General features: G+C 40.2%; 1 protein-coding gene and 1 long non-coding RNA gene across 2 annotated transcripts in view; one reads left to right on the forward strand and one right to left on the reverse strand.

Moving 5' to 3' along the window:
* The window catches only part of LOC122561633 (CD9 antigen), a 47952-nt gene extending 36538 nt beyond the window's left edge, over positions 1-11414 (forward strand). The window contains exons 4-8 of the mRNA XM_043713570.2: positions 2459-2533; positions 5312-5413; positions 8350-8439; positions 10628-10711; positions 10809-11414. Coding sequence (XP_043569505.1) covers positions 2459-2533; positions 5312-5413; positions 8350-8439; positions 10628-10711; positions 10809-10874 — 417 coding nt within the window. The 3' untranslated portion in view covers positions 10875-11414. The remainder of the gene's footprint in view (positions 1-2458; positions 2534-5311; positions 5414-8349; positions 8440-10627; positions 10712-10808) is intronic.
* LOC148145889 (uncharacterized) overlaps positions 1-23909 on the reverse strand; it is a 95138-nt gene that overhangs the window by 36166 nt on the left and 35063 nt on the right. The window lies entirely within an intron of this gene.

Here is a 23909-nt window from a genome sequence, read left to right on the forward strand (position 1 = left end):
TACTGCATTTTAACAAACTAAAGCCCTTCTCTAGTAGCATATCATTAATGTGCTTATTCAGCTAGAACCATACTACATAAGGCCTCAACTTATTGGGCAATTGATAGTATATTGGTAATGAATCTCCACCCTCGGCAAGCTGAAGGGTAGATCCACTAGGAAACTACATTGGCTAATCCAGTTGTCCAACTGTTATGCACTGGACCTATTGGTTCTGGTATTACATCAGAAGTTTCAAACAACAATTGACAGAGGTCAGTTTGCATGACCAAGTCTCTCACCTTCAAACTATTTCAGCCAAGAAGCATTATTACTCTGTTTACTCGACAGCTGATGAGTAGGGATTCTAACTCTCCCTCTGTGCCAGTTACAGAGAACCTCTTGCAAGCAGTATATCTATTGTAAGGTATATCATGTGCATTGCCAGCATCCACTTTTATCATAGCATGGGTATAGAATTAGCTATGCCCACTGAATTGAAAGAGATGTGCTCCTTCAATAACTCGCGCTTAACTTATTCACTCTAGATATCTGGTCCTGGAGACACCAGTTTGTTCACCATACCCAATCTGAATGTCTTCCAGAGCTTGGTGTCTGTCTTTTTTTTTCCTTACAGATAAAAAGTGGATGTTCACTTTCTTGCAATAATTTACATAGCACAGCTTATGAATCACTTGTCACCTTGATGTGCCAAAGTTCATCTTCTCTAATTGTTTAATTCAAGCTTTCATGACAGAGTTATTTTGGTAGACTATCAAATACCAACTTTTCGCTTCGTAGGCAACTCCATTCACTTGATTTGGAGATCATCATCCTGACTGATATCTTCCTTTTCTGTAATATGGTCCACATCATCATCTTGCATCATGCACATGGTCAGAAGGAAGTCTGAAGCATGAAGCAGAACTGTTTAATATACCTGATGCATAAATAGAGGAAGGGCTAGAATGACTTTCATCCTTTTTTTATTATTACAGTCCCAAAAGATTGTGCAGATAGTCCAATCTGGCAGTGATGTGTTGCTCCCCAGTTGGGTAAATCAACATGTGTTTGTACACTAAATAAAGGCTACACATTTTGAGCTAATAATGCACGCAACATAACATTTGGGCTCTAGTTAGATGTGACAGGCTACCAGACAAAAGATGGAGGCTTTTATTTGGAGACATGTTTGGTTTCACTAACAAATATTGTCTTCTGTCCAAGTCATTATTAAGTAGCCTGTCTGATGTGTGTCCAGTGTAATTTCAATTGAGAGCTGTAAATATTCTAGCAGTTGAAGTAATGGGTGGGATCACCAAAGTGTAGTCAAATGTAGCGGTGAATGTACCACTTCTTCCATGCTGTTAATTGACAGCACGAGTTCATGGCGGTGAAGTTGCTGCTTTCCTGGCATTCTTCATCTCTTCCTTGCACCTCAATCCCCAAAACTCTTTGGCATGTCTTGCAGCGTGGTTCTCATGAACCTGCCTCGGCCAATTGTTTGGAATTCTCTGCAGAAATCTTGTTAGTGTACGAAATTAGTTCAATCAAAAGTATGGTAAGCCTCATGAGCAAGTCTAGGGCTTTTAACACAATGTGCACAATGAGAAATTTTTGAAGGGAATGGGAAAGGGTTTGTTGTTTCTCACTTTATTGTAAAATTTAAACAGGGCCAATTTTAATTAACTGTCATGAGAGCTTGAATTAAACAATTAGAGAAGATTAAAATTGGCACATCAAGGTGACAAGTGATTCATAAGCTGTGCTATGTAAATTATTGCAAGAAAGTGAACATCCACATTTTATCTGTAAGGGGAAAAAAGACACCAAGCTCTGGAAGACATTCAGATTGTGTATGATGAACAAACTGGTGTCTCCAGGACCTGATATCTAGAGTGAATAAATTAGAGTTATTGAAGGAGCACATCTCATAACAGCAGAGTCCTGATGGCAAACAATAGCCTGGTCCTCAGACCAAATGGGCTGCTATGCAGGTGTATTACTCTTGCACACAAATGACTAAAGCCCCATTGACTGCGAGAAGTGTCGTCATAAATTTTAAAATCTGACTTCATACATTCTTTGGGGTTTTGAGTCAACAGAAATTTTTGTCAGGCAAATTAAATAGCTATTTTTCTGGAGACTTCTGGTTGTGATAATCTGTTCGGATAATCAAAGGCTAACTAATCAATAGTATGTTAGTTTCAACTTCATCCCAGCACTAAAGCATATATTGGGTGACCAGGTCAGATTTCTTCCATGATGCAGAAAGACTGATTCCCTTGCAAATAACTGGACTCTTTGTAAGATTGGAATCTAACGCTGGATTATGTTGCACTTAGACTGTGACCGCAACAAATATGCATGTGAGTGATCTGAGTGCATCCTCAGAAATATGGAGTTTAAAGTTGAATCTCTCTGAACCACTGGTTTTTAAATAGTTGATATGTAATACAAAAATCATCTTCTCTTTCAGTTCTTCTTGTTTCTCCTTGTCATATTTGCAGTTGAAATAGCAGCTGGAATTTGGGGCTTTCTGAATAAGGACAAGGTATGGATCAGTTTCTACTTTTTAAAAAAAAACTATTTCTTGTGCTGAAAAACTTATGGATGTCAGTGTTGAGGAATTGAAACCGGAAACTATTTCAGCCATCAGTTATCACCAGCCATTCCCAGGTTGGATGTAATAAAACTCAACTTGTCCAGAAGGAAATGGGGTGCAGTACCTGATTGAGTATCGATTTTCCTCCATCAGTCACCAGCCTCTTTAAGATTGCTAAGCTGCAGAGGTTGGGTCTATTGTCTGATGACTATGAAAGACTAGACTCAGATTGTCAAGTTACTCTAGTTTTGGAGCTTCTGTCAACAGCACAGAGAAAATCCTTTCATGACATTTGAATTTGGAACTAAAAGTCAGGTCAATGAACAAATCAATACCATGCAGCTCTCCCTTAGTGGTTTTATTCTTCGTAACATCTTTCTGGCTGGTGTAACTCTCCAGGCCCATTAACTGGAAGCCCATAAGTCGTTCACTTAAGTGGTGGCTATGGAGTGTCAGCTGGGGCGAGCATCCTCTTCTATCTGAGTCTGAATTCAGACTGGAGCTGCTATCTGTCTCCCACCCACTACCGAGAGATGCTTGGCTATGCTGCTCCATCTGGATTGCAGCATCTGCAGTCATTGTTTTTACCCTGCTCAATAACCAGCCTTGTTTTATTGGCCTTTGACCCCACTCCCGGATTCTTAGTGCCAGGCTTACCAGACAATGCCAGATTTCTGTGTTAGAAGGCCCATGTGTATGAGCTCAGACAGTCAAGGTGTTACACTCTCATTCTGGTTCAGGGCCATCTGTCACCAGCAGTCACTGACCTCACTGAGCCTGATGTAACCTTTTGTAGGTAAACCTTTTGAGCCATATTTCCATTTGAGCTGATTAAACATAAGAACTAGGAGCAGGAATAGGCCATCTGGCCCTTTGACCCTGGAATTACTCCATATTTAAAATCAATTTGCATGCAGAGGTATCCAGATCTTTCTAAATGCAAACATTTTTTAAAAAATTATTTTGATTTTTATCAAAGTGAAGCTTCACATTTTACTACACTATTCCATCTGCTATCCCCTCATCCGGTCTACATCTGTCTGCAGCGCAGCTATTCTCTACACTGTTTACTTTTAAACTTGAAGTTTGTTTCAGCAAACTTTGAATGCATTGCACTTAGTCCCCTCATCTAACTCATTGATGTAGATTGAAGATAATTGTCCAAGTACTGATCCTTGCACTGCTTTATTAGTTACAGCCAACTTAATGTCCTCCTTGGATAATTTCTAAACATCCTGTACAGAGATGTTATTACACAGCTCTAGAGCAGGTAGGATTTGCTTCCTTGCTGAGTGGTAGGAACAGTACTACCAAGTGCCCAAAAGTGTTCTTTTCATTCCTAATCTTGTCTGTCCATTATCCAGTCCTCTCTCAATGTTGTCTAGATTCCTGGTTCCCTGTTACTTCTGAATTGTTCATTATTTCTACAATGAAGGTAAATTAGTTTTGTTTAATATCTGATTTTTCTCAGTCCCTATTAGCATCAGAAACAGAAATTCTAATGCACTCATCTTGATTTTTATCTCTCGTAATTTGCACATCTAAAGAGATATCTGCAATAATTTTAATGAACCTTCATGGTCTAAATTCAAATTGTTTTGACCTTTCCTACTTCATTTCTTTTGTCTTTTAAAATCCTCCCTCTCAATTCTCAAACTTGTTCTGATTTTGGAATTACAGCGCACTTTCAAGACAGCTACAAATTGAACCTAAAAATTTGTCCTAGACATAAGGATGCTACCACTGTAATGCTTCTGCCCGAAGCATTAATTCTCTTGCTCCTTGGATGCTGCCTGACCTGCTGTGCTTTTCCAGTGCCACACTCTTGACACTGCATCATCAGACCCAGTTTCACAAAATTATAAATCTTTTGACCAAGTGATTCCAGCTTTAACTCATCTTATTTTAGCCATAATTGGACCATGTTATCTGTACATTATTTGAAACATCAATGTCAAAATACAGTAGTATTTAAATACTGTTTCTTGTCTACACAGTCATAATCTAATCTTTCCAATCTAAGAGACTACTTGTCTATCAGCCCCAAGTCGTCCCTGCTTTTGGACTGAGCCAAATCATTTTCAAATTCAATATAAATGCCTGTTCCATTATAGTCACACTTGCCCAGTGGTCCCTTTTCCGACAGTCATCAAGTGGTTCTTTTGAATTGCATGCTATTAGTCTAAAATAACCAAATCTCTGCTTGATCACTCAACATGCTAATCCAGAAAACTATCTGCCATGGTTACCTTCCAAGAATTTGTTTACTATGTTACTACAAATTGTTTGTCCAGAATACATGGATTGAAGTCCCTTACTTTATTGCCCTTCTTACAGCATCTAATTCTTTAATTTGTACTCTACACTACAACAGCAGTGAGGGAACCTGCTAATGGGTATCACAAATGTGTTCCATCACTGGCTTTTCAAAAAAATGTTTCTCTTGTTTTTTGGTTTTTGAATTATTATGCATGTTAAAAACCTGAGGCAAATATTAATATTGGTCAGCATCTGTCAAGAGGGCACAAATTGAAATGGTACTTTCTCAGATCTTAGCATTTTCTTTAAGCACGAATTTAAATGATACCAAAGTTGTCATGAAGCCAGGTTTCTTTGTCCTTTTTTTTGGCTATAATGCAAGAGGTAATTATCAGCTTGCTGCATCTTTTAATGTGACTCTCAATTACATTTTTAATAATTTCCCTCTTGCTTAACTAAATCCTGTAGGTCACTGAAGATGTGACAAATTTCTACATGTCCTTGTATACTGAATATGTGAAAAATCGTGACAAGAGTAAGGAAGCAGCTTTAAAAGCAATACAGGAAAGTGTAAGTTATCAATCTTTTTTTTTTTTGGTTATAAATGTCCTTTCTCTTCCTTTTGTGAAACTTATTTTGTTATAGTTTGACCAGCCTGAAGTGCAATTACACTTCAGTGTTTGTGTAATGTAATTTGCCTTTGAACTGACTGTAGGTGGTATAAATGTGTTGCCTCCAGTTATCTTTGGGGTGAAGTGTGGTGAAACTCTATCTTGAGTTAAATCCTGAATTGAAGCTCTACTTCCAATGCAGGAAGGAAAAAAGAAACAGAGCAGCAATGCTAAAGAACCTTAACAGCTCCATAGTTTCTTTCAGCTGTTCTTGGCTATTCGACTTAGCAACTGTCATCACTCCTATGTCATGGCTGTAAGGTAACATTTGTTAGTCTGATGGTCAGGGCTTCTCTGTAACCCAAGTGCCTTTTCAGAAATGCTTTCACAATTCATCTGCTCTACCATCACTGTCATGTGATTCCCCACCAGAAGAGTGCACATTTCTCCTTTATTTTGTATCAGAAATGTTGTGTTTCTGGTGATTTCAAAGCTACTGACCATTAAATGAATGACCTTTACCATTCTGAAGAACAAATGACAGGCCCCCAAGACTTCAAAGAAGGGACTTGTATTTCCACATCAGTTCATTTACAACCACTGGCATTTCAAAATACTCTACAACTAATGATTTTTTTTTTTTGAAGTATAGTCATGATTGTAATATATTTTCAAAGGCAAAACCTATATATTATGGCAAGATGCCAAATAAAACCTGAAAAGTCATTGAAATGCAGCATTAATGACTAGAAAATATTGACAAGTATTGATATTAGCTGACTAGAGTGTGGGAGAATAAAGTTCTTGGGGTATGTGCTTCTGTAGAAGAGCAAGAACAAATCTGCAATCCTATTACCAAGTCACACCATGGGGCTCATCTTATGTGACTACTATTTCCTGGTACAGGCTATACTTCTAATGGGGTGCAATGAAACATTACATGAGTTGATTAAAGAAAGTGTGAACGACACATCTATGGTAGGCATGTTTGCTCTACTCGGCATAGGTTTTTTAAAACAGAACATTGGAAGTTCAGAGAATCAACTCTAATTGTTAATGTCAGTCTAGGCATGTGCCAGATGATTAGGATAATCTGGATTACAAAAATAGATGATTTGAGGTGCTCATATCTGTGAAATCTGAGTAATTATTCATCGGAACCCGGTGAGAGTATCCTGTGACTAAATGACTTTTTTAAAAAAAGTGAAAATCCTTGTGTGTAGATGAATGCCACTTCTCCCTTGCATTGTTATCAAAGTGTATAATGAAGACCAAGCCCCACTAATGAGTGTGACTGTAGTGTTAAAGACTTGTGCTTCAGTTGTAGTCCTGCCCAATACCACCACTGATTTGTAATTATGCCAGCACAAAGAATGTGATTGTAGGAGGTCAATCATCTCATCAACATCACTAGATGATATCTTGGGCAGCCATCTTCAGATGCTTGATTTGAGGATTTTCCCTCCATCATAAGGTCAGAAGTGGGAAGTGCCTTTGTTCAGCAGTATTCTTAAGTTCTGAGCAGCTCCTGGTTAAGGAACACCCCCCCCCACCCCCAAAACCACCACCACCAGCAGTGTTCAAGCTTGAGCTGATAAGCAGTAATTGCCAATGGTACATAAAAATTCCTGATCATGGGCTTATGCCCAAAATGTTGATTCTCCTGTTCTTTGAATGCTGTCTGACCTGTTGTGTTTTTCCAGCACCCCACACTCTCTACTCTGATCTCCAGCATCTGGAGTCCTCACTTTCTCTTTCCAATGGTATATAAATGCCAGGCAACCACCATCCTCCAGTGTCCAACAGCATTGCTATCACTGAATCCCCAACCCCTCCTTCCTGGGTAAGGAGGCAGGGGTGTGATTGTCGGCCAAAGATATATTTAATAAATCAGCCGCCAACATTACGAATACAAAAGCAGTGTCTCAGGCTGAGAATTGTACAGGGAATAATTTAGGTAGCACACTCCCCGGAGTCTATGCATTATCCCAAAGGCACATGTTTGGAATGTTGCAAGAGATGTTACTTTTGTGAATGAATGCAACTGGAACATACATGAAGTAAGGCCACCAACCAGGATGGAGCCATCCACTTGATTAGCACCTCATCTCAGTGACGACTTCCACCGGTGCACAGTGGCAGCAGCGTGCTCCATCTGAAAGATGCATTGCAGCGACTTGACATTGTTTCAACAGCACAGTGCCTCAGTGGTTAACACCCCAACCTGCCAGAGACAGGGGCCCAGGTTCAATTCCAGTTGCTGACTATGTGGAGGTTGTGTTCTCCTCTAGTCTGCGTGAGTTTCCTTCGGATGCTTCAGTTTCCTCCCACAATCCAAAGATGTTTAGGTTAGGTCAATTGGATATGCTAAATTACCCATACTGTCCAGGCTAGGTGGATTAGCCATGGGAAACGCACGCTTAGAGATATGGTAGGGGGCTGGGTCTAGGTTGGATGTTCTTCAGAGGGTCTGTGTGGGCTCAATGGGCTGAATGGCCTGCATCTACATTGTAGGGATTCTATGATGCTATGAACAGCAATTTCTAAACTTGTGTCCTAAGATCCCTTGTCGAGTAAGGGCAGCAGGCACATAGGAGCCCTATTTGCTGTGATTGGGCAGATTATATCAAAGCCTCACACCAGTTCATGAAGATGCCTTCAGCAAAATTAAGATGAACAATTAATCCTGATATTGATATCTATTCATGGGGTGTGGATAAAAGAATGCAGTTGTGATTTTAAGTGGTAATCTAAAATGGTATTAGTTATTTTACAAAAGTGAAAACTAGCTGATGAAAAAGCTAGATGAGATATATTGTTTCTGCTAGTTAAGCACACTGAAGCTATTATCTGTAATGCTATTACACAGTTTCTGAGGAAATTATCTTATTTCAGCTGAATTGCTGCGGAATAGGTGGAACTTTTGAACCACTTATTCGACCCACCTGCCCAAGTACAGACATCGCAGGAGAGTTTTCAAGACAGGTATGAGACTTTGGTTTGTGAGATTTACATTAAAATAAAACAAGTGCAGATGCTGAAGAAATTGCTGGCAAAACTCTGTAGGTCGAGCAGCATCTGTGTGGAGAAAGCAAAGTTAATGTTGAGCCCGGTGACTTGTTCATCTTCAGAATGTTACCTCCGCTTTCTTCCCACAGATGCTGCCAGACCTGCTGAGTTTTGCCAGCAATTTCTGCTTGTGTGATTTACACTGTGGGTTTAAACTTGTGTACTTTGACAGTAGCAGTGTTTTAAATTTGATGTACAACTTATTTTCCTGCAGGGTACATCCTCTTTACCAGTAAATAACAAATGCGAATTTTGTGTGCGTGTCAGAAGACCTATTTAAAGACAGCTATTTACCCATTATAATTGAACTGCCGTATACCTATTGGTGCATAAAGAAGTAGATGTTTAATAACTAAATTCCTGGTTCAGACAGTAAATGTTTCAGCAGCAATTGAACCCAAATTGTTGCAGGAAATAATTGAATGCATACAATTCTGCTTTAACACCTAATAAATGGGACAAGACTGGCATGAACGCAATGGGCCGAAGGGCCCGAGTGCATTTTAATATAGCTGTACTTTTGGTTTAGTCAAATGAGCAGGAGCACAGCTGAATGATGTGGACTTTTTTTATTGTCAAGTGATTGAACTTCACAGAGTAGGACAATTTTTAGAACTGATTGGGAATTGAGTACTGTTTTCTTTATAGTACAGTTCTTACCACTGACTTAAATTCTAAAATTAGTTGCATCATAATTTCTATTGTGGAAAGAAATGAAGGAGGTAGTTGGTTTGTTAGAATATTTTAATTGTCAATCTAATAATACAACTCTCTGAAATCCCAAGACTTAAGGGGTTGGAGACTGGGGGAAAAATGTAGTTAAAACCCATTCTGATCATATTCTGCAGTTTAATTTTAAGAAATTTACACAATAAAATTGTAGGTGATATGAAAGGATGCATTTGGCAATGTGACATCTGACCTTTATTATTTTAGAAGCAGAATGTATGTTTACCTTGGGCCTCTGTGGACAGCACACTAGCACTGGCTTTCCAAACACATTAAATCATGTGATTGTGTATCCATCATCATAAGTTATGAAAATGAGATTCATTGACCCAGCTTAGCAGTTGCTCTTGGCCTTTGCATATATTTTGGCTCTTTGCTGAACAGTGTTTCCCAGAGTCATTTATAATCCCAAAACTCAAAGGCTTAACCCAGCATGCTTCAATGTGCATCTCAGTATATTGAAGCATCCAGAGGTAATCTTAAACTGTATCAAAGGGAAAATTAGACATGTTTACCATCCAGTCTGAGCGATATTTGGAGGACTTGACATTTGGTGTCAGTTAAATTTGTAATTTAAGACCCACAATGTTTAAAGTTATCAAAGCAAAATGACATGAATATTAAACTAATAAAGTAACATTTTACAATCAGTTTAAAATGAAATTTTAAAATTTTAAAGTGAATAGACTGAAGTACTGGGAAATGTTAGTATTTATCAAGGCCTGTATGGACATCACAGTTAATATGCAGACTCAAAAATAATTGAGAGCATATGGTTTATACTTCTAGTAAAAAAAACAAAAATTGCAGTAGAAAAGACCAAGATTTTTGATGTTGTACATGAAACCGCAAAATGACAACTACCAGCCTTTGAGAGAATGTAGCAAACTTTCACTAGTCTGATTCCTGAGTTAAGGGACTGTCATCTGGGCAAGATTGAATTAACTGTTTTCTGGCATTTGGAAGAATGAAGATGAATTCATTGGCATGCAAAAATTCTTCAGTGACTCAATGGGGTAGATGCCAGGCTGATGTTTCTCTTCGAAGTCTAGAACTTGGTGCCAAAATATGGGGAAATTTAAAAATCTAGAAATTTCTGGAATCAAAGAATTGTTTCATTGGCGTTTCTACCCTAGAATACTGAGATTACTCCGTTATTGAACATAGTTAAGATGGGCACTTTTGGTTACCATGGGAATTGAGGCATAAATATTTGTGTGGGAAGGTGAAGCTGTGAAGATTCACCATGATCTTTAGTGAAGTAGACTCTGATGGTTAGAAGGAATCCTCTCTCAGTTCTTTGTGATATTACTTTTGTTAAATGAATCCACAAAGCCTTTTCATTTTAACTTCTGATATTTTTGATTTTGTGCAGTCATGCCTAACTGCTATTAAAGACGTATTTGACAGGAAGGTTTACATCATTGGAGCAATTGGGATTGGCATTGGAATTGTAATGGTGAGTGAAACTACCTAAACACTGGAGTATGTAGCTCTATTACAAAGCTTTATCTCTCGAGTTGTTTTACAACAATAACCCTGCTTTTTTTCTCCAGATTTTTGGCATGATCTTCAGTATGGTGCTGTGCTGTGCCATTCGCAACAGCAAAGAGATGATTTAAAGAGGAAGTTTGAAACAATGATGCCATTCAGTAATAAAATGCATTTTTGCCTGATATTTGCTTCTTGTTAACAGCTTAACTTTAGCATTTAATTATTTTCCTTTTTTTGTATTCAGTTTAAAATCTAACTTTTTTAAAATAAGACTCACAATCTGTTTAATGTATCCACATTGTTCAATATTTTGTTTGACAAGTGAAGTATCAGTGTGTACTTGGAAATGAGGTTTTCTTTAAGGTTATCATAAATTTAAAACTATATATTTGTCTTATCTGTTTAAATTGGAAATGTTTATTCTAGAAGGATGGCAGACCTTGGATTCAGAATTTAAGATGTTAACTTAGTTAAACTAAAGAGGTATTACAAAATTAGATGTTTTCCCAATTGTGATGCATCAAATGAACACATGCTATTGTGGAATCTTCACCTTCTCAATAAATCCTTTAAAGTATTTTGATTATTGTTTTAAAGTCACAAACTGTAGATACCGGATTTGCCTTTTTTCTTTGAGAAATAAAGTTTAAATTTGAACCTCCAGAGAATGTGTCACTGTTTTTTGAATATACAGAAAATAATCAGCCATTCAGGAAAGTGTTTTGTTCTCTACGACCCCCTTCTATCTGCTTAAGCTCATGAAGGGAGATTCTTCTCTATGAAAATGTCCAGAATTCCAAAGGTATTTATGCAGTTAACTTCTGGCAGGGCGTAAAGCCATATGCAGCACCATCTTGACTCCAAAGAGAAATCCAATTAGTCCCATTGCCCCACTCGATTGCAGTAGCCCTACAATTTTATTTCCTTCCATTGCCAATCTAATGTCCTTTTTAAATTGGTTTTGTTTCTACTTATACCATTTTTGTACTTGGGGCATGAGTACTCAGCAATTAAAAATGTTATCCCTTGCTTGCCTCCTGCAACCCATGCTTTTTTGCCCAAAGTCTTTTATCACTATTTCCTGGTTCCTAATACTGTCAGCTAATGGCAACAGTTTTCCAAACATGTCAGAATGTTAAGGTCCTCATGCCAGTAAAGTATTTGATTTGGCTATGACTTGAAGGCAGTTTGGAATTGTATGGAAGTGGCAAGTAGTAACAATGTTAAGACAAAGAATCCAGGGAAAACGAAAGCTGGCACATCTTGTGCCGTGTTGGCCCACTGTTTTCACCTGTACCAAATGCAGCAGATTCCAGAACAGTACCAGATAGTTAACACAGTTGACTGTTACAGTGTAAGGCACTGTCTCTCAAATCTTGAAGCACTTTTATTTATTCTCCCCTTTAAAATATTACTGCTCTAAGAAAAACAGCCTAAGCTTCTCCAATCTAATCTCATCAATGGAATCGTTCCGATAAATCTTTGCCATTTTGCACCTTTTATACACTTCCAAAGCGTGGTGACAACAACGGGATGCAACCCTGTAACTGGATCTTTGTAAAGGCCTGGCATAAATTCCTAGCTTTTGTACACCATTCCTATATTTATGAAGAACATAATCCCTTATGTTTTGTTATCTACTGTCAGTATGTTCTGCCACCATAAGAGGTCAAACTGAGAAATGTTTGTATTTGTGGGGGTCTGTGTACACATGACAGTTAATATGTCCGGTTCATGCTCACTCATTGGAACTGCATCCTTGTCTATATTGCCTTTTCCTGTCTCTTCTCAAAAGGCATCACCTCAATGCTCAATTTTCCACTTGTAGGCTCAGTTCATTGACCTATTGCTGCTACCCTTTTGCCATTGATCTGCTTCATCCTCACTCCCAAATGTGACTTGTCAACCTTTTGAAACCTGAATATTCTCCCAAAAGTCTGAACTTTGACCCACTAGTGTAGATGGTTGCCATTTTGAAATGTGGAAAGTCTGACCTAATGTGAAGCTGATGTGGCACTGATTATCGAATTAATCACAAAGATACCTTGACTGCAGTTGAAATGCTTTAAAATCATGACATTTGTCTTCAACATCTGATAGTTTATCAAATCATATGGGTGACAATGATGCAATCAATTGAGGCCAACTGCTAATACAGGTAAACCATTTAAACAACTGAAAAATACTTGTATGCCAAAGGCAGGGAAAAGCATGATTTTTTTTTGATGTTGCAAGAATTCAGTTATCTTAAGAATTGCAATCTACAATTATTGCCATTCCTAAGTTTAGCATTATTAGTGCACATGGGAATTTGAGGAAAATCACCATTCTTCAGCCTGCAATTTAACCGTTTGCTGTGACTTCATAAGATAATATTGATCCTCTTATTCCATGAACTTAAGTTTTGTTCAGCTGATGTTTAGTGTAGTATTTTGGACTTTAGGAAAGTGACCAAGATAATATCCATTGCATTTCCTCCTTCAACATTCTCTGCTACTTGATCAAAACAATTAGTTAACCATTTTACAATTAATTAACTTAAACCTTTTAATATCTGTTTTTCCTCATGATTGATTCTGAAACCTTACCACGCATTGATGTTAAAGATTTATGCCTTTTAGTTATTTGGACTGCCAAATATCATTTTCACAAGCGTTTACCAAACTCCAAATACTCTGACATCTCTTTTGTATCAAAGATGGATTATGGAATGCTGTTCTATTACCTCCACCTCAAATTCCCTTAGCAAACTGGAATGTTAGTCACCAGAATTTTAATATCATGTCAATGGATCACTGACATATTGAACTTAAGAAGGTAGATCTTTTTTTCAAATGGCCTACAAATTAGTACAATTTGAGTACAATTTAATGACTATCTGGAAGGTTTGTATGGAATATACCCAACCTTGAAAAACACCATGGAAACTTGGAAGTATGTCAAAGAATTTCAGAGAAACAATGCAAAGGAAGTGATTTGTTGGAGATGGTATGGGTCTTTGCAATGGCCTGCATCCCCAGACTGTGGCCATCAAGTGAAGTGAAAGAAAGTAGACTTGGTGAAAGCTGTGTACTCCCTGGTCAGGAATGCACAAAGGAAGGAATCCAGAACCAAATGTACCTCTGGGGTGTGTGTGTGTGTGTGTGTGTGCAATAGTCTGGAGTTCAAATTCTGCAGGGCTGTAGAATGTGGTGAAGATTACAACTGAGAACAGCTTCTGAACACCACTGCTTGTTAGTTTCATAAAGGACGAAGTCGTTCTGATGAAACCACCTCACCAGACAAAAGCCATAGTCAAATAAACCAGACCTTTTGACTGATCTACTGTATCCAGAATTTCCAAACCAGCCACTCAACTTCTGAAGACAATTACTGCAATCATCCAAGTTAATGACCTGAATGTTCCATTTCCCAGGAACAAATGAAACGAACTCATTTTTACTGTTTTCACTGCCATGCGTTTGTGTTGCATTTTATTTTTGTTCACATTTTAGTATCTAATACTTTTGCTTCCTTGAGGTAAAAGTCTGGTTAAATTGGGTCCATTTACAGCACAGGTACATGGGAATTGGGATAATTATACATATGGGAATGAATCCTTTGTGGTAAGTTCCCCAACAGAGGGAGAAGTTTTAATAAATAAGGAAAATCAGTTCCTTCCTCCATTCCTGTGATCACAACTGGGGACCCCTCTCCAGGGACTGGTTGCAGAAGTAACCTATTCACTCTCCGTATAGAATAGCTGACTATTAAGTCCTGTTTCTCAATTTCCACCTTGTCCATTACCTCTACCATCTCCATCTCTACTGATAATGTTAGCATCTTTTCCTTACTAAATACTGACACACATGCTTGTATATTCTAAACTTGCCCTGTCTCTCCAAAAATATATTACCCTGTTTGTCTCTAACAGAACTCAGTCTGCCTCTTCTACCTGCTTACATGTTAGATGATGATTTTTGGGTTCTCTTTTATGTCAACTGCTGGTCAGGTCTCGCTCTTTTAACAGTCTTATTTTTCTCTTCACTTCCCTATTCAAATTATTGTATTTGACCCGGTTCTTGGAGAATTTACCTGCCGTGCGTCATTCTCTGCTTCCTCATATTCTCTAGCTCCCTAGTCACCCAAGGACTGCTAGCTTTGTCTCCTGTCATGTTGCCTTTGTTGTAATATACCACCTACTGAATTCCAAAATCTAATTTCATTCTAATTATATGACATTAGTTTTTGACTAGGTATGAGACCATTTCTAGGTACAAATATTTTCTAAACATATTCTAAACATAACAGAAATTACCTTTGATCGATAGTGGAGTCAGTCCATCCACAATGGATTGTTAATTCTGGCTGGGATATGATCTGCTTTCTTTTTGCATATGCAAATGTTCAAAAAAAAGACCTTATTGGTACTTACAAACCATAAGGTAGCTACCTTATGATCGCTACCTTATGATCGCCACATTACTTCAAGTAATTAATGTTCTAAAGTTATATACAGTATCTTTTAAGCATTGTTAAACATTTACCTCCATGAAAAGATTGCATTTTGCCAAATATAATTGCTTCTCTTCCAAAACACTAGATATAAAAGAGCTCATGTAAAATATAGTTGATTTTTTTCTTCTCCCTCCCTGTAAACAATCTCTTCCTCACTTGATTCACTAAGTCGGGAGAATGTGAGCCTGAGTGAAAGTTGTTGCCATATAGTTCTGAAATTCCATGGTGCACTCGTCAACTCTGTCATTTAGCCTAGATGGCTGGTTTGCAAAGCAGTGAATAGGGTGAGCTTACTTCTAGGCTGAAATCCATGTGTAGAGCTCTGCTGCAGAACCTCTCCCTTTGTCTGAGATGTGTTGACCCTCACCAGTCATTTCCCTCCAATAAGACAGCCCTATCATCTGGTAGGATGATGGTGACTTTACTAAGTCTATGTTGGTTACAGATAGCCAGAATAATGTTAATTGATTAATATAGTTTGTACAATTTATAAGCAAACTAAATTAATCATGATTCATGATTCCTCTTACTCATCCTACATACCCTCAACCTGAACTACAATCTTCTGTGACTTGCTGCTGTTCCAGTCCAGTTATAACTACTGGTTATTGGTTCGATTCCTTCCCATCCCATTGAAATAAAACCTCTTGCAATGTAGACATTTACAATTGATATTTTGTTACTTGCGCATTGAGGTTATTGTGCAAAGTCACCTGCATGGAACGACGAGCATAAGTTGTGTAGCACTATTCATTAAAAACAAGGAAAACTGAAGAAGCCAAGAGCTTAAGTAGTTTTGTTTGCTTAAAATCAAGTTAAAATTTACCAAATTGAGATTTATTCATCAGGGCTTGTTTGTCAAATATTGCATTGTGTTTTTTTTTACATCTAGGTATTAAATTGTTTTTAAATTGACCTTTTTGAACTCCTTCCGTGACTGTTGAGCTGGCTGTTACTGGTTCTGTCTTGTAACTGGCTGTTCAAAATCAGCAGTGACTTTGTACTCAAAGGACGTTCCAGGCTGGAGGTTTCTTTTAAGCTTTCCCCTCATTCTTGCTTCTTAGATTTCTTTCACCTGAAAGTTGTTTTGTAACCAATTTTTTTACCCCACTTGTACTGTACCTGGATGCATTGAATGTGTGGAATCTGGTGGTTCTAGGTCACTTGTGATTAGAATTTACAAAACCACAATAATTATTATCATAGCATAGAAAAGGGCTATTCTGCCAATCTAAATCAGATGTCCAAATAAACAATGCATCCCTGTGTATGAGGGAGGATGTGCTGGGGTTGGAGGGGGTCCACAGGAGGGTTACAAGAATGGCCTGGAGTTGATGGGCTTGTCGTATCAAGAGCAGGAGAGAACTCTGGATCTGTACTCTAGAATTTAGAAAGGTGAGGGAGGATCTGATTGAAACTTACAAAATGCTGTGAGGCCTGGATTGAGTGGATATGGTGAAGATGTTTCCATTAGTAGGAGAGACTTGGACCCAAAGGCACAGCCTCAATGTAGGAACGACCTTTTAGATCTGAGACAAAGAGTAATTTCTTCAGCCATAGAGTTTTGAATCTGGAGCCGATTACCACGGAATGATATGGAGGCCAAGTCATTGAGTGCATTTATGACAGGTTCTTGATTAGTAAGGAGATCAAGGGTTACAAGGAGAAATCAGATGAATGGAGTTGAGAAACATATCAGCCAGGATCAAATGGTGGAGCAGTCACAGTGGGCCAAATGGCTTAACACTACTCATAGATCATGTAGTCTGATGGTTTATATCCCCTCACAGATTCCTTATGCCCTTATCACATCATGCCCTCCATGTATTTCTGTGTCATCAGCAAATTGGATACATTTCGCTTTGCTCCCTTCTCCAAGTCATTAATAAATCTAGGTTATAAATTGAAGCACTATGACTACTTGTAGCTCTCCACTAGTTACATCCTTCCAACTTTAAAATGGCCCATAACCCTGACTCTCTTCAGTGTTGCTAAACAACCCTCAATCCTTGCTAGTATGTTACTCTCAATACCATAAACTCCTACCTTGCACAATAATATTTTATGTGACCCCTTTTTGAATGCCTTCTGAAAATCCAAGTACGTGACATTTACTGGTTCCTTTATCAACTCTGCTTGTTATATCCTCAAAGAACTCTTCACAAAACCATTTTGACTCTAAGCTTTTATAAATGCCCTGCGATTTCATCTTTAATAATAGATATTAACATATTTTCAACAGCAGAAATGTTAAACTAACTGAACTATAATTTCTTCTTTTCTGTCTTCTTTGCTTCTTAACAGGAGCATCACATTAGCAGTTTTCCAATGGCAGAAAACCTCCCAGAATCCAGTGATATATAGAACACTTGATCCAATGGTTCCACTATCTCTGTAGCTTTAAAACATGTGATCAGGTTCTGATAATTCATCACCCGTTAGTTTGTTATATACTTTGTCCTTTGTTATAGAGATTGTTAAAAGTTCTTTCTTTCCAGTCACACTTTGCTTCTCTACTGCAGTTTCTAGAATCCAAAGTAGACAGACAGGAGACTGGAAGAACACTGGAAGAACACAGCAAGCCAGGCAACATCAGGAGGTGGAGAAGTCAACGTTTCTTGTGGACACCCTTCTTCATGACCTGCTGAATCCTCCTGAAGAAGGTTACACCCGAAACATCGACTTCTCCACCTCCTGGTGCTGCCGGGCTTGCTGTGTTCTTCCAGCCTCCTGCCTGTTTGCTCCCTCTAAAGCAGTGGTTCCCAACATTTTCAGCATCAAGGCACATTTGAATGAGACATGAGACAATTCTACAGCACAAACACTCTATTCAGTTAAATTCATTTTTTGCAAATGGTCCACTGACTTGCATTTACTTTGGTTATGGCCTTGCTAGAGATATTTTCAACATACTGCATGCGACAAGATAAAGAAGAATAAAAAGCATTAGAGTTTGAAATACACCAGCAAAAATTCACTGTCTTTTTCTGCAAGCACAGACATGTTTTCAAAATCTGCTCATCAACTGTTTGCCAATTTCCCACTGAGGGTGAGACATTCAGGTAAGGGACAAATTGGATTTCCTGGCCATGAAAAGGTCGGTAGCCCTCAGAATACTGTCTCTGAACAGCTCTCGCATTCTTTCTTTAGGTTCAGATGTTTCATCGACTAAGCAGAGTAACCGCTTATTTTAATAAGAAACTTATAATTATTTTTCTTAGAATCTGTTCTAAGTCTTAGATCTGTGGCTCATAAAAAGAAAAAAATTCCAGAAATATTCATTTTAAAATCTGTGCTGGTGTGGAAACATGTTCAGGCAGGTAGGCCACCTTTACAGTTGTTCAATAATTGTACCAAGTCTTTTACGACAATACGCAGTTTCTTCTCATCCTGAGGATATGATCCTTGATCACTGCACATGCTGAAACTGACTGTTTGGGCCATGCACGTGCAAGCAGGCTGCATACTGAACGGATTTCCCATCTTACAACCATACGCAGTAACGAATATCTGTACATGTGCAGTATTGGAGGATTGTGCAAAGTAGCGCTGCTTCTGGAGAATTTTGAACATCAAATATAGAACAGTGCATCACAGATACAGATCCTTCAACCCGCGGTGTTGAATTGATCATGACGCCAAATTAATTTAATCCCTTCTGCCTGCCCTTGGCCCGTGTCCCTCCATTCATTGTATATTTTTGTGCTTATCTAAAAGTCTTAAATGCCCCTATCGTATCTGCCTCCACCATCATCCTGGCAGCGTTATTCCACACACATACTGTATAAAACATTTGTCCCTCATATCTCCTTTGAACATTCCCCCCTCACTTATTTGCATGCCCCCTAATTTTAGACATTTCAACTCTGGGAAAAAGATTCTGACTGTCAACCTGATCTCTGCATCTCATAATTTTGTAGAGGTGTATTGAATCTTCCATCAGCTTCCGCCGCTCCAGAGAAGACAATCCAAGTTTTTCTAGTCTCTCCTTACAGACCATGCCCTCTAATCCAGGAGGCATCCTGGGAAATGTATTCTGCACTCTCTCCAAAGCCTCCCCATCTTTTCTGTGAAGTGGTGACCAGAATTGAATGCAGTAATCTAAGTGTGGCCTAACCAAAGCCACAACATGACATCCCGTCTCTTGTACTCAATTCCCCGACCAATAAAAGTAAGCATGCTTACGTCTTCTTTATCACCCTACCTACTTGCATAGCTACTTTCAGGGAGCTATGGACTTGAGTCCCAAGATCCCTCTGTACATCAATGCTGTTCAGGATCCTGCCATTAACTGTATACTTTTCCTTAACATTTGGTCCCCCAAAGTGCAGCACCTCACACTTACATGGATTAAACACCATCTGCCATTTCTCCGCCCATATCTGCAACTGATCTATATCCTGCTGTGACCTTTGATAATCTTCTACACTATCCACAACTCCATCGATCTTTGTATTGTCTGCTAACATATTAACCCGCCCATCTACATTTTCATTCAAGTCATGTATATAAATCACCAACAGCAGAGGTCCCAATATGGATCCCTGCAGAATACCAGTAGTCATGGACCTCCAGCCTGAAAAACAACCTTCTACCACCACTCTCTACTTTCTATGGTCAAGCCAATTCTGAATCCATGCGGCCAAGGATCCGACATGGATCCCATGCATCTTACTCTTCTGGATGAGCCTACCATGAGGGACCTTGTCGAAGGTCTTACTAAATTCCATGTAGACAACATCCATTGCTCTACCCTCATCCATCTCCTTTGTCACCTCCTCGAAAAATTCAACCAAGTTAGTAAAATATGACCTGCCCTGCACAAAGCCATGCTGACTGACCCTATGTGCACCACGCTTTTCCAAATACAAGTAAATCCTATTCCTCAGAATTCTCTCCAGTTGCTTCCCAGTTGCTACCGATATAAGACTCACTGGTCTATAGTTTCCTGGATTATCCCTATTTTTAGAGAAACAACCTTAGCTATTTACGAATCCTCCAGGACTTCTCTAATGGCTAATGCAGAAACAAAGATCTTGATCAAGGTCCCAGCAATCTCCTCTCTTCCCTCTCTCAATAACCTGGACTGGATATCATTAGTTGAAACTTTATTGCTGGAACAGCACAGCAGGTCAGGCAGCATCCAGGGAACAGGAGATTCGACGTTTCGGGCACAGGCCCTTCTTCAGGAATGAGCAGAGAGTGTTCAGCAGGAGAAGATAAAAGGTAGGGAGGAGGGACTTGGAGGAGGGGCGTTGGAAATGTGATAGGTGGAAAGAGGTCAAGGTGAGGGTGATAGGTCGGAGTAGGATGGAGGCGGAGAGGTCAAGAAGAAGACTGCAGGTCAGGAAGGCGGTGCCGGGCTGGAGGGATCCGGCTGAGACAAGGTGGGGGGAGGGGGGATGAAGAAACTGGTGAAGTCCAAGTTCATCCCCTGCGGTTGGAGGGTTCCCAGTCGGAAGATAAGACGCTCCTCCTCCGACCGTCGGGTTGTTGTGGTTTGGCGGTGGATGAGTCCAATGACCTGCATATCCTCGGTGGAGTGGGAGGGGGAGTTGAAATGCTGTGCTACAGGTTGGTTGGGTTGGTTCGTCCGGGTGGCCCAGAGGTGCTCTCTGAATCGCTCCGCAAGTAGGCGGCCTGTCTCCCCAATATAGAGGAGGCCACACCGGCTGCAGCGGATGCAGTAGATGATGTGGGTGGAGGTGCAGGTGAATCTGTGGCGGATATGGAAGTTTCCTTTGGGGCCTTGGAGAGAAGTGAGGGGGGAGGTGTGGGCGCAAGTGTTGCACCTCCTGCGGTTGCAAGGGAAGGTGCCGGGAGTGGAGGTTGGGTCGGTGGGGGGTGTGGATCTGACAAGGGAGTCGCGGAGGGAGTGGTCTCTACGGAAAGCTGATAGGGGAGGGGAGGGAAATATATCCTTGGTGCTGGGGTCTGTTTGGAGGTGGCGGAAGTGACGGCGGATGATGCGCTGTACATGGAGATTGGTGGGGTGGTAGGTGAGGACCAGTGGGGTTCTGTCCTGGTGGCGGTTGGAGGGGCGGGGCTCAAGGGCAGAGGAGCGGGAAGTGGAGGAGATGTGGTGGAGGGCACCGTCGACCACGTCGGGGAGGAAATTGCGGTCCTTGAAGAAGGAGGCCATCTGTGTTGTACGTATTTTGAACTGGTCCTCCTGGGAGCAGATGCGGCGGAGACGAAGGAATTGGGAGAATGGGATGGCGTTTTTACAGGGGGCAGGATGGGAGGAGGTGTAGTCCAGGTAGCTGTGGGAGTCGGTTGGTTTGTAGTAGATGTCCGTGTTGATTCGGTCGCCTGAGATAGAAACAGAAAGGTCTAGGAAGGGGAGGGAGGAGTCCGAGACTGTCCAGGTGAATTTGAGGTCGGGGTGGAAGGTGTTAGTGTAGTGGATGAACTGTTCAACCTCCTCGTGGGAGCACGAGGTAGCGCCGATACAGTCATCAATGTAGCGAAGGAAAAGATGGGGGGTGGGGCCAGTGTAGTTGCGGAAGATGGATTGTTCCACATACCCTACGAAGAGGCAGGCATAGCTGGGGCCCATGCGGGTGCCCATGGCTACTCCTTTTGTTTGGAGAAAGTGGGAGGATTGGAAAGAAAAGTTGTTCAGGGTGAGGACCAGTTCGGTCAGTCGAAGGAGGGTGTCGGTGGAAGGGTATTGGGTGGTACGGCGGGAAAGGAAGAAGCGGAGTGCTTTGAGTCCTTCGTGATGGGGGATGGAGGTGTACAGGGACTGGATGTCCCTGGTGAAGATGAGGCGGGGACCGGGGAAGCGGAAATCCTGGAGGAGGTGGAGGGCGTGGGTGGTGTCACGAACGTAGGTGGGGAGTTCTTGGACTAATGGGGACAGGACCGTGTCGAGGTATGCCGAGATGAGTTCTCGTGGATATCATTAGGCGCTGGGGACTTATCCACTTTAATGCTCTTCAAGTGACCCAACACCAGTTCTTGTTTGATATCAAAATTTAGCAACACATTTCTCACTTTGTTGCAGCCACAGCATGCCATTTGAAAATCTCTAGAATTTATTGTTCTTAATCTGAAATCTAGAGCTGTTGATTCTGATTCAGCAGTCACTCTGCCTCCTCTGGGCTCAGAAGGTATGTCAGCCCCTTTCTATTTGAGACTTGAGACCAATAATCCAAGCTGACATTTCAGTATAAATGTGTTGTTCCAGTCCAGTGGCTTGGATCAGAAGTTAGCAACAATTCAATCTGCCCGCTTTAGAGAAGGGAGAAAGTCACTTGGCATTTTTTCCTTTAGGTTTTCTTGGGGTGCAAGTGTAACTGATAAGGCCACTATTTGTTCCATATCTGCCATTCACAGAATCACTTAATTATTACTGTGCAGAAGGAGGCTATTTGCCCATATACCTGCACTGGACTTATTATGTACTGTCAATCTCCTGCTTTTCACTCTATCTCTCCAAACCACAATTGTACAAATAACAATCCAATACCTTCTTGAAAGTCTCAATTAAACCTGCCTCCACCATATTTCAGACGTCCATTCCATAACCACACCTGTGTGTAAATTTTTTTTCTCATACCACCCTTGCCTCATTTTAAAATTATCCCCTACTTGTTCTTGTATTTTCATAAGCAGAAACAGTTTCACCGTACCTATTCTATCCAACCCTTTCATAATTTTGAAAACTTCAATCAGATCTCCTCTCAGCCTTCCTTTCTCCGGGGAGAACAGTTCCAACATCTTCAGTCTATCCTCATAACTGAAGTCCTGGAATCATTCTAGTAAATCACTTTTGCACCCTGTCCAAAGTATTTGCATCTTTCCTATAGTAGTGGTACCCACAACTGTACACAATACTCCAGCTGAGATCTATCAAGTGTCTTGTACAAGTTCAGCATCTTGATCTTAATAAGACTGCGAATACTGTGTGCTTTATTAATTGCTCTCTCTCCATCTATCCTGTGACCTTCAACAATCTGTGCACATATACTCCTAAGGGCCTCTTCACCAGCAACCTCTTTAGAGTTATACCCCTCATTTTATGTTCTTCTGATCAGAGTGCATCATCTCACACTTCTGACATAAGAACAGCATTGCAGGTGTGCAAGAAGGCAGCTCACAAACACCTTGTCAAGAACAGTTCGTGTTGGGGCAAAATATTAGCCCAACTGGCAATAGCCACATCCCATGAAAAGATAAATAAATTCATTCTGCATACAAGAGATTTCACATATCCTTAAATGCTGCCAAAATAAAATTCATGTTCTACCCCATACCCAGTCATCGATTATTCCATCTCCCCGATCCATAGAAGGGGAGTGTCTGGGCTATGGTGAGTTCTTGCCATATCTTGGCAATGATCTTTGCCACCACTGATAAGGCAATCCAACAGCACATTAGCTGTGCCAGCTCAACCTTCTACAAGTGAGTGTTTGACAGGAAAGACCTCTGCAAGTCAACCCAAGTCCTCGTGTATTGTCATCACCACACTCCTGTATTGCAGTGAGATTTTGAATGTGTATGAGCAACACATAAAAACACTGAACATTATTTCTTCGACATAGCCTCCACTGAATCCTCCAGATTCATTGGGAGGACCATTAAACAAATGCTAGCCTTGTTTTTGAAGTCAATTTCATCAGAAGTTAGGCAAACTCATACAAAAGTAATGTTGGTGGACT

The sequence above is a fragment of the Chiloscyllium plagiosum genome, unplaced genomic scaffold (assembly GCF_037043375.1).
Source record: "Chiloscyllium plagiosum isolate Xiang-an unplaced genomic scaffold, Cpla_swu_hap1 HiC_scaffold_23, whole genome shotgun sequence".
Taxonomy (NCBI): domain Eukaryota; kingdom Metazoa; phylum Chordata; class Chondrichthyes; order Orectolobiformes; family Hemiscylliidae; genus Chiloscyllium; species Chiloscyllium plagiosum.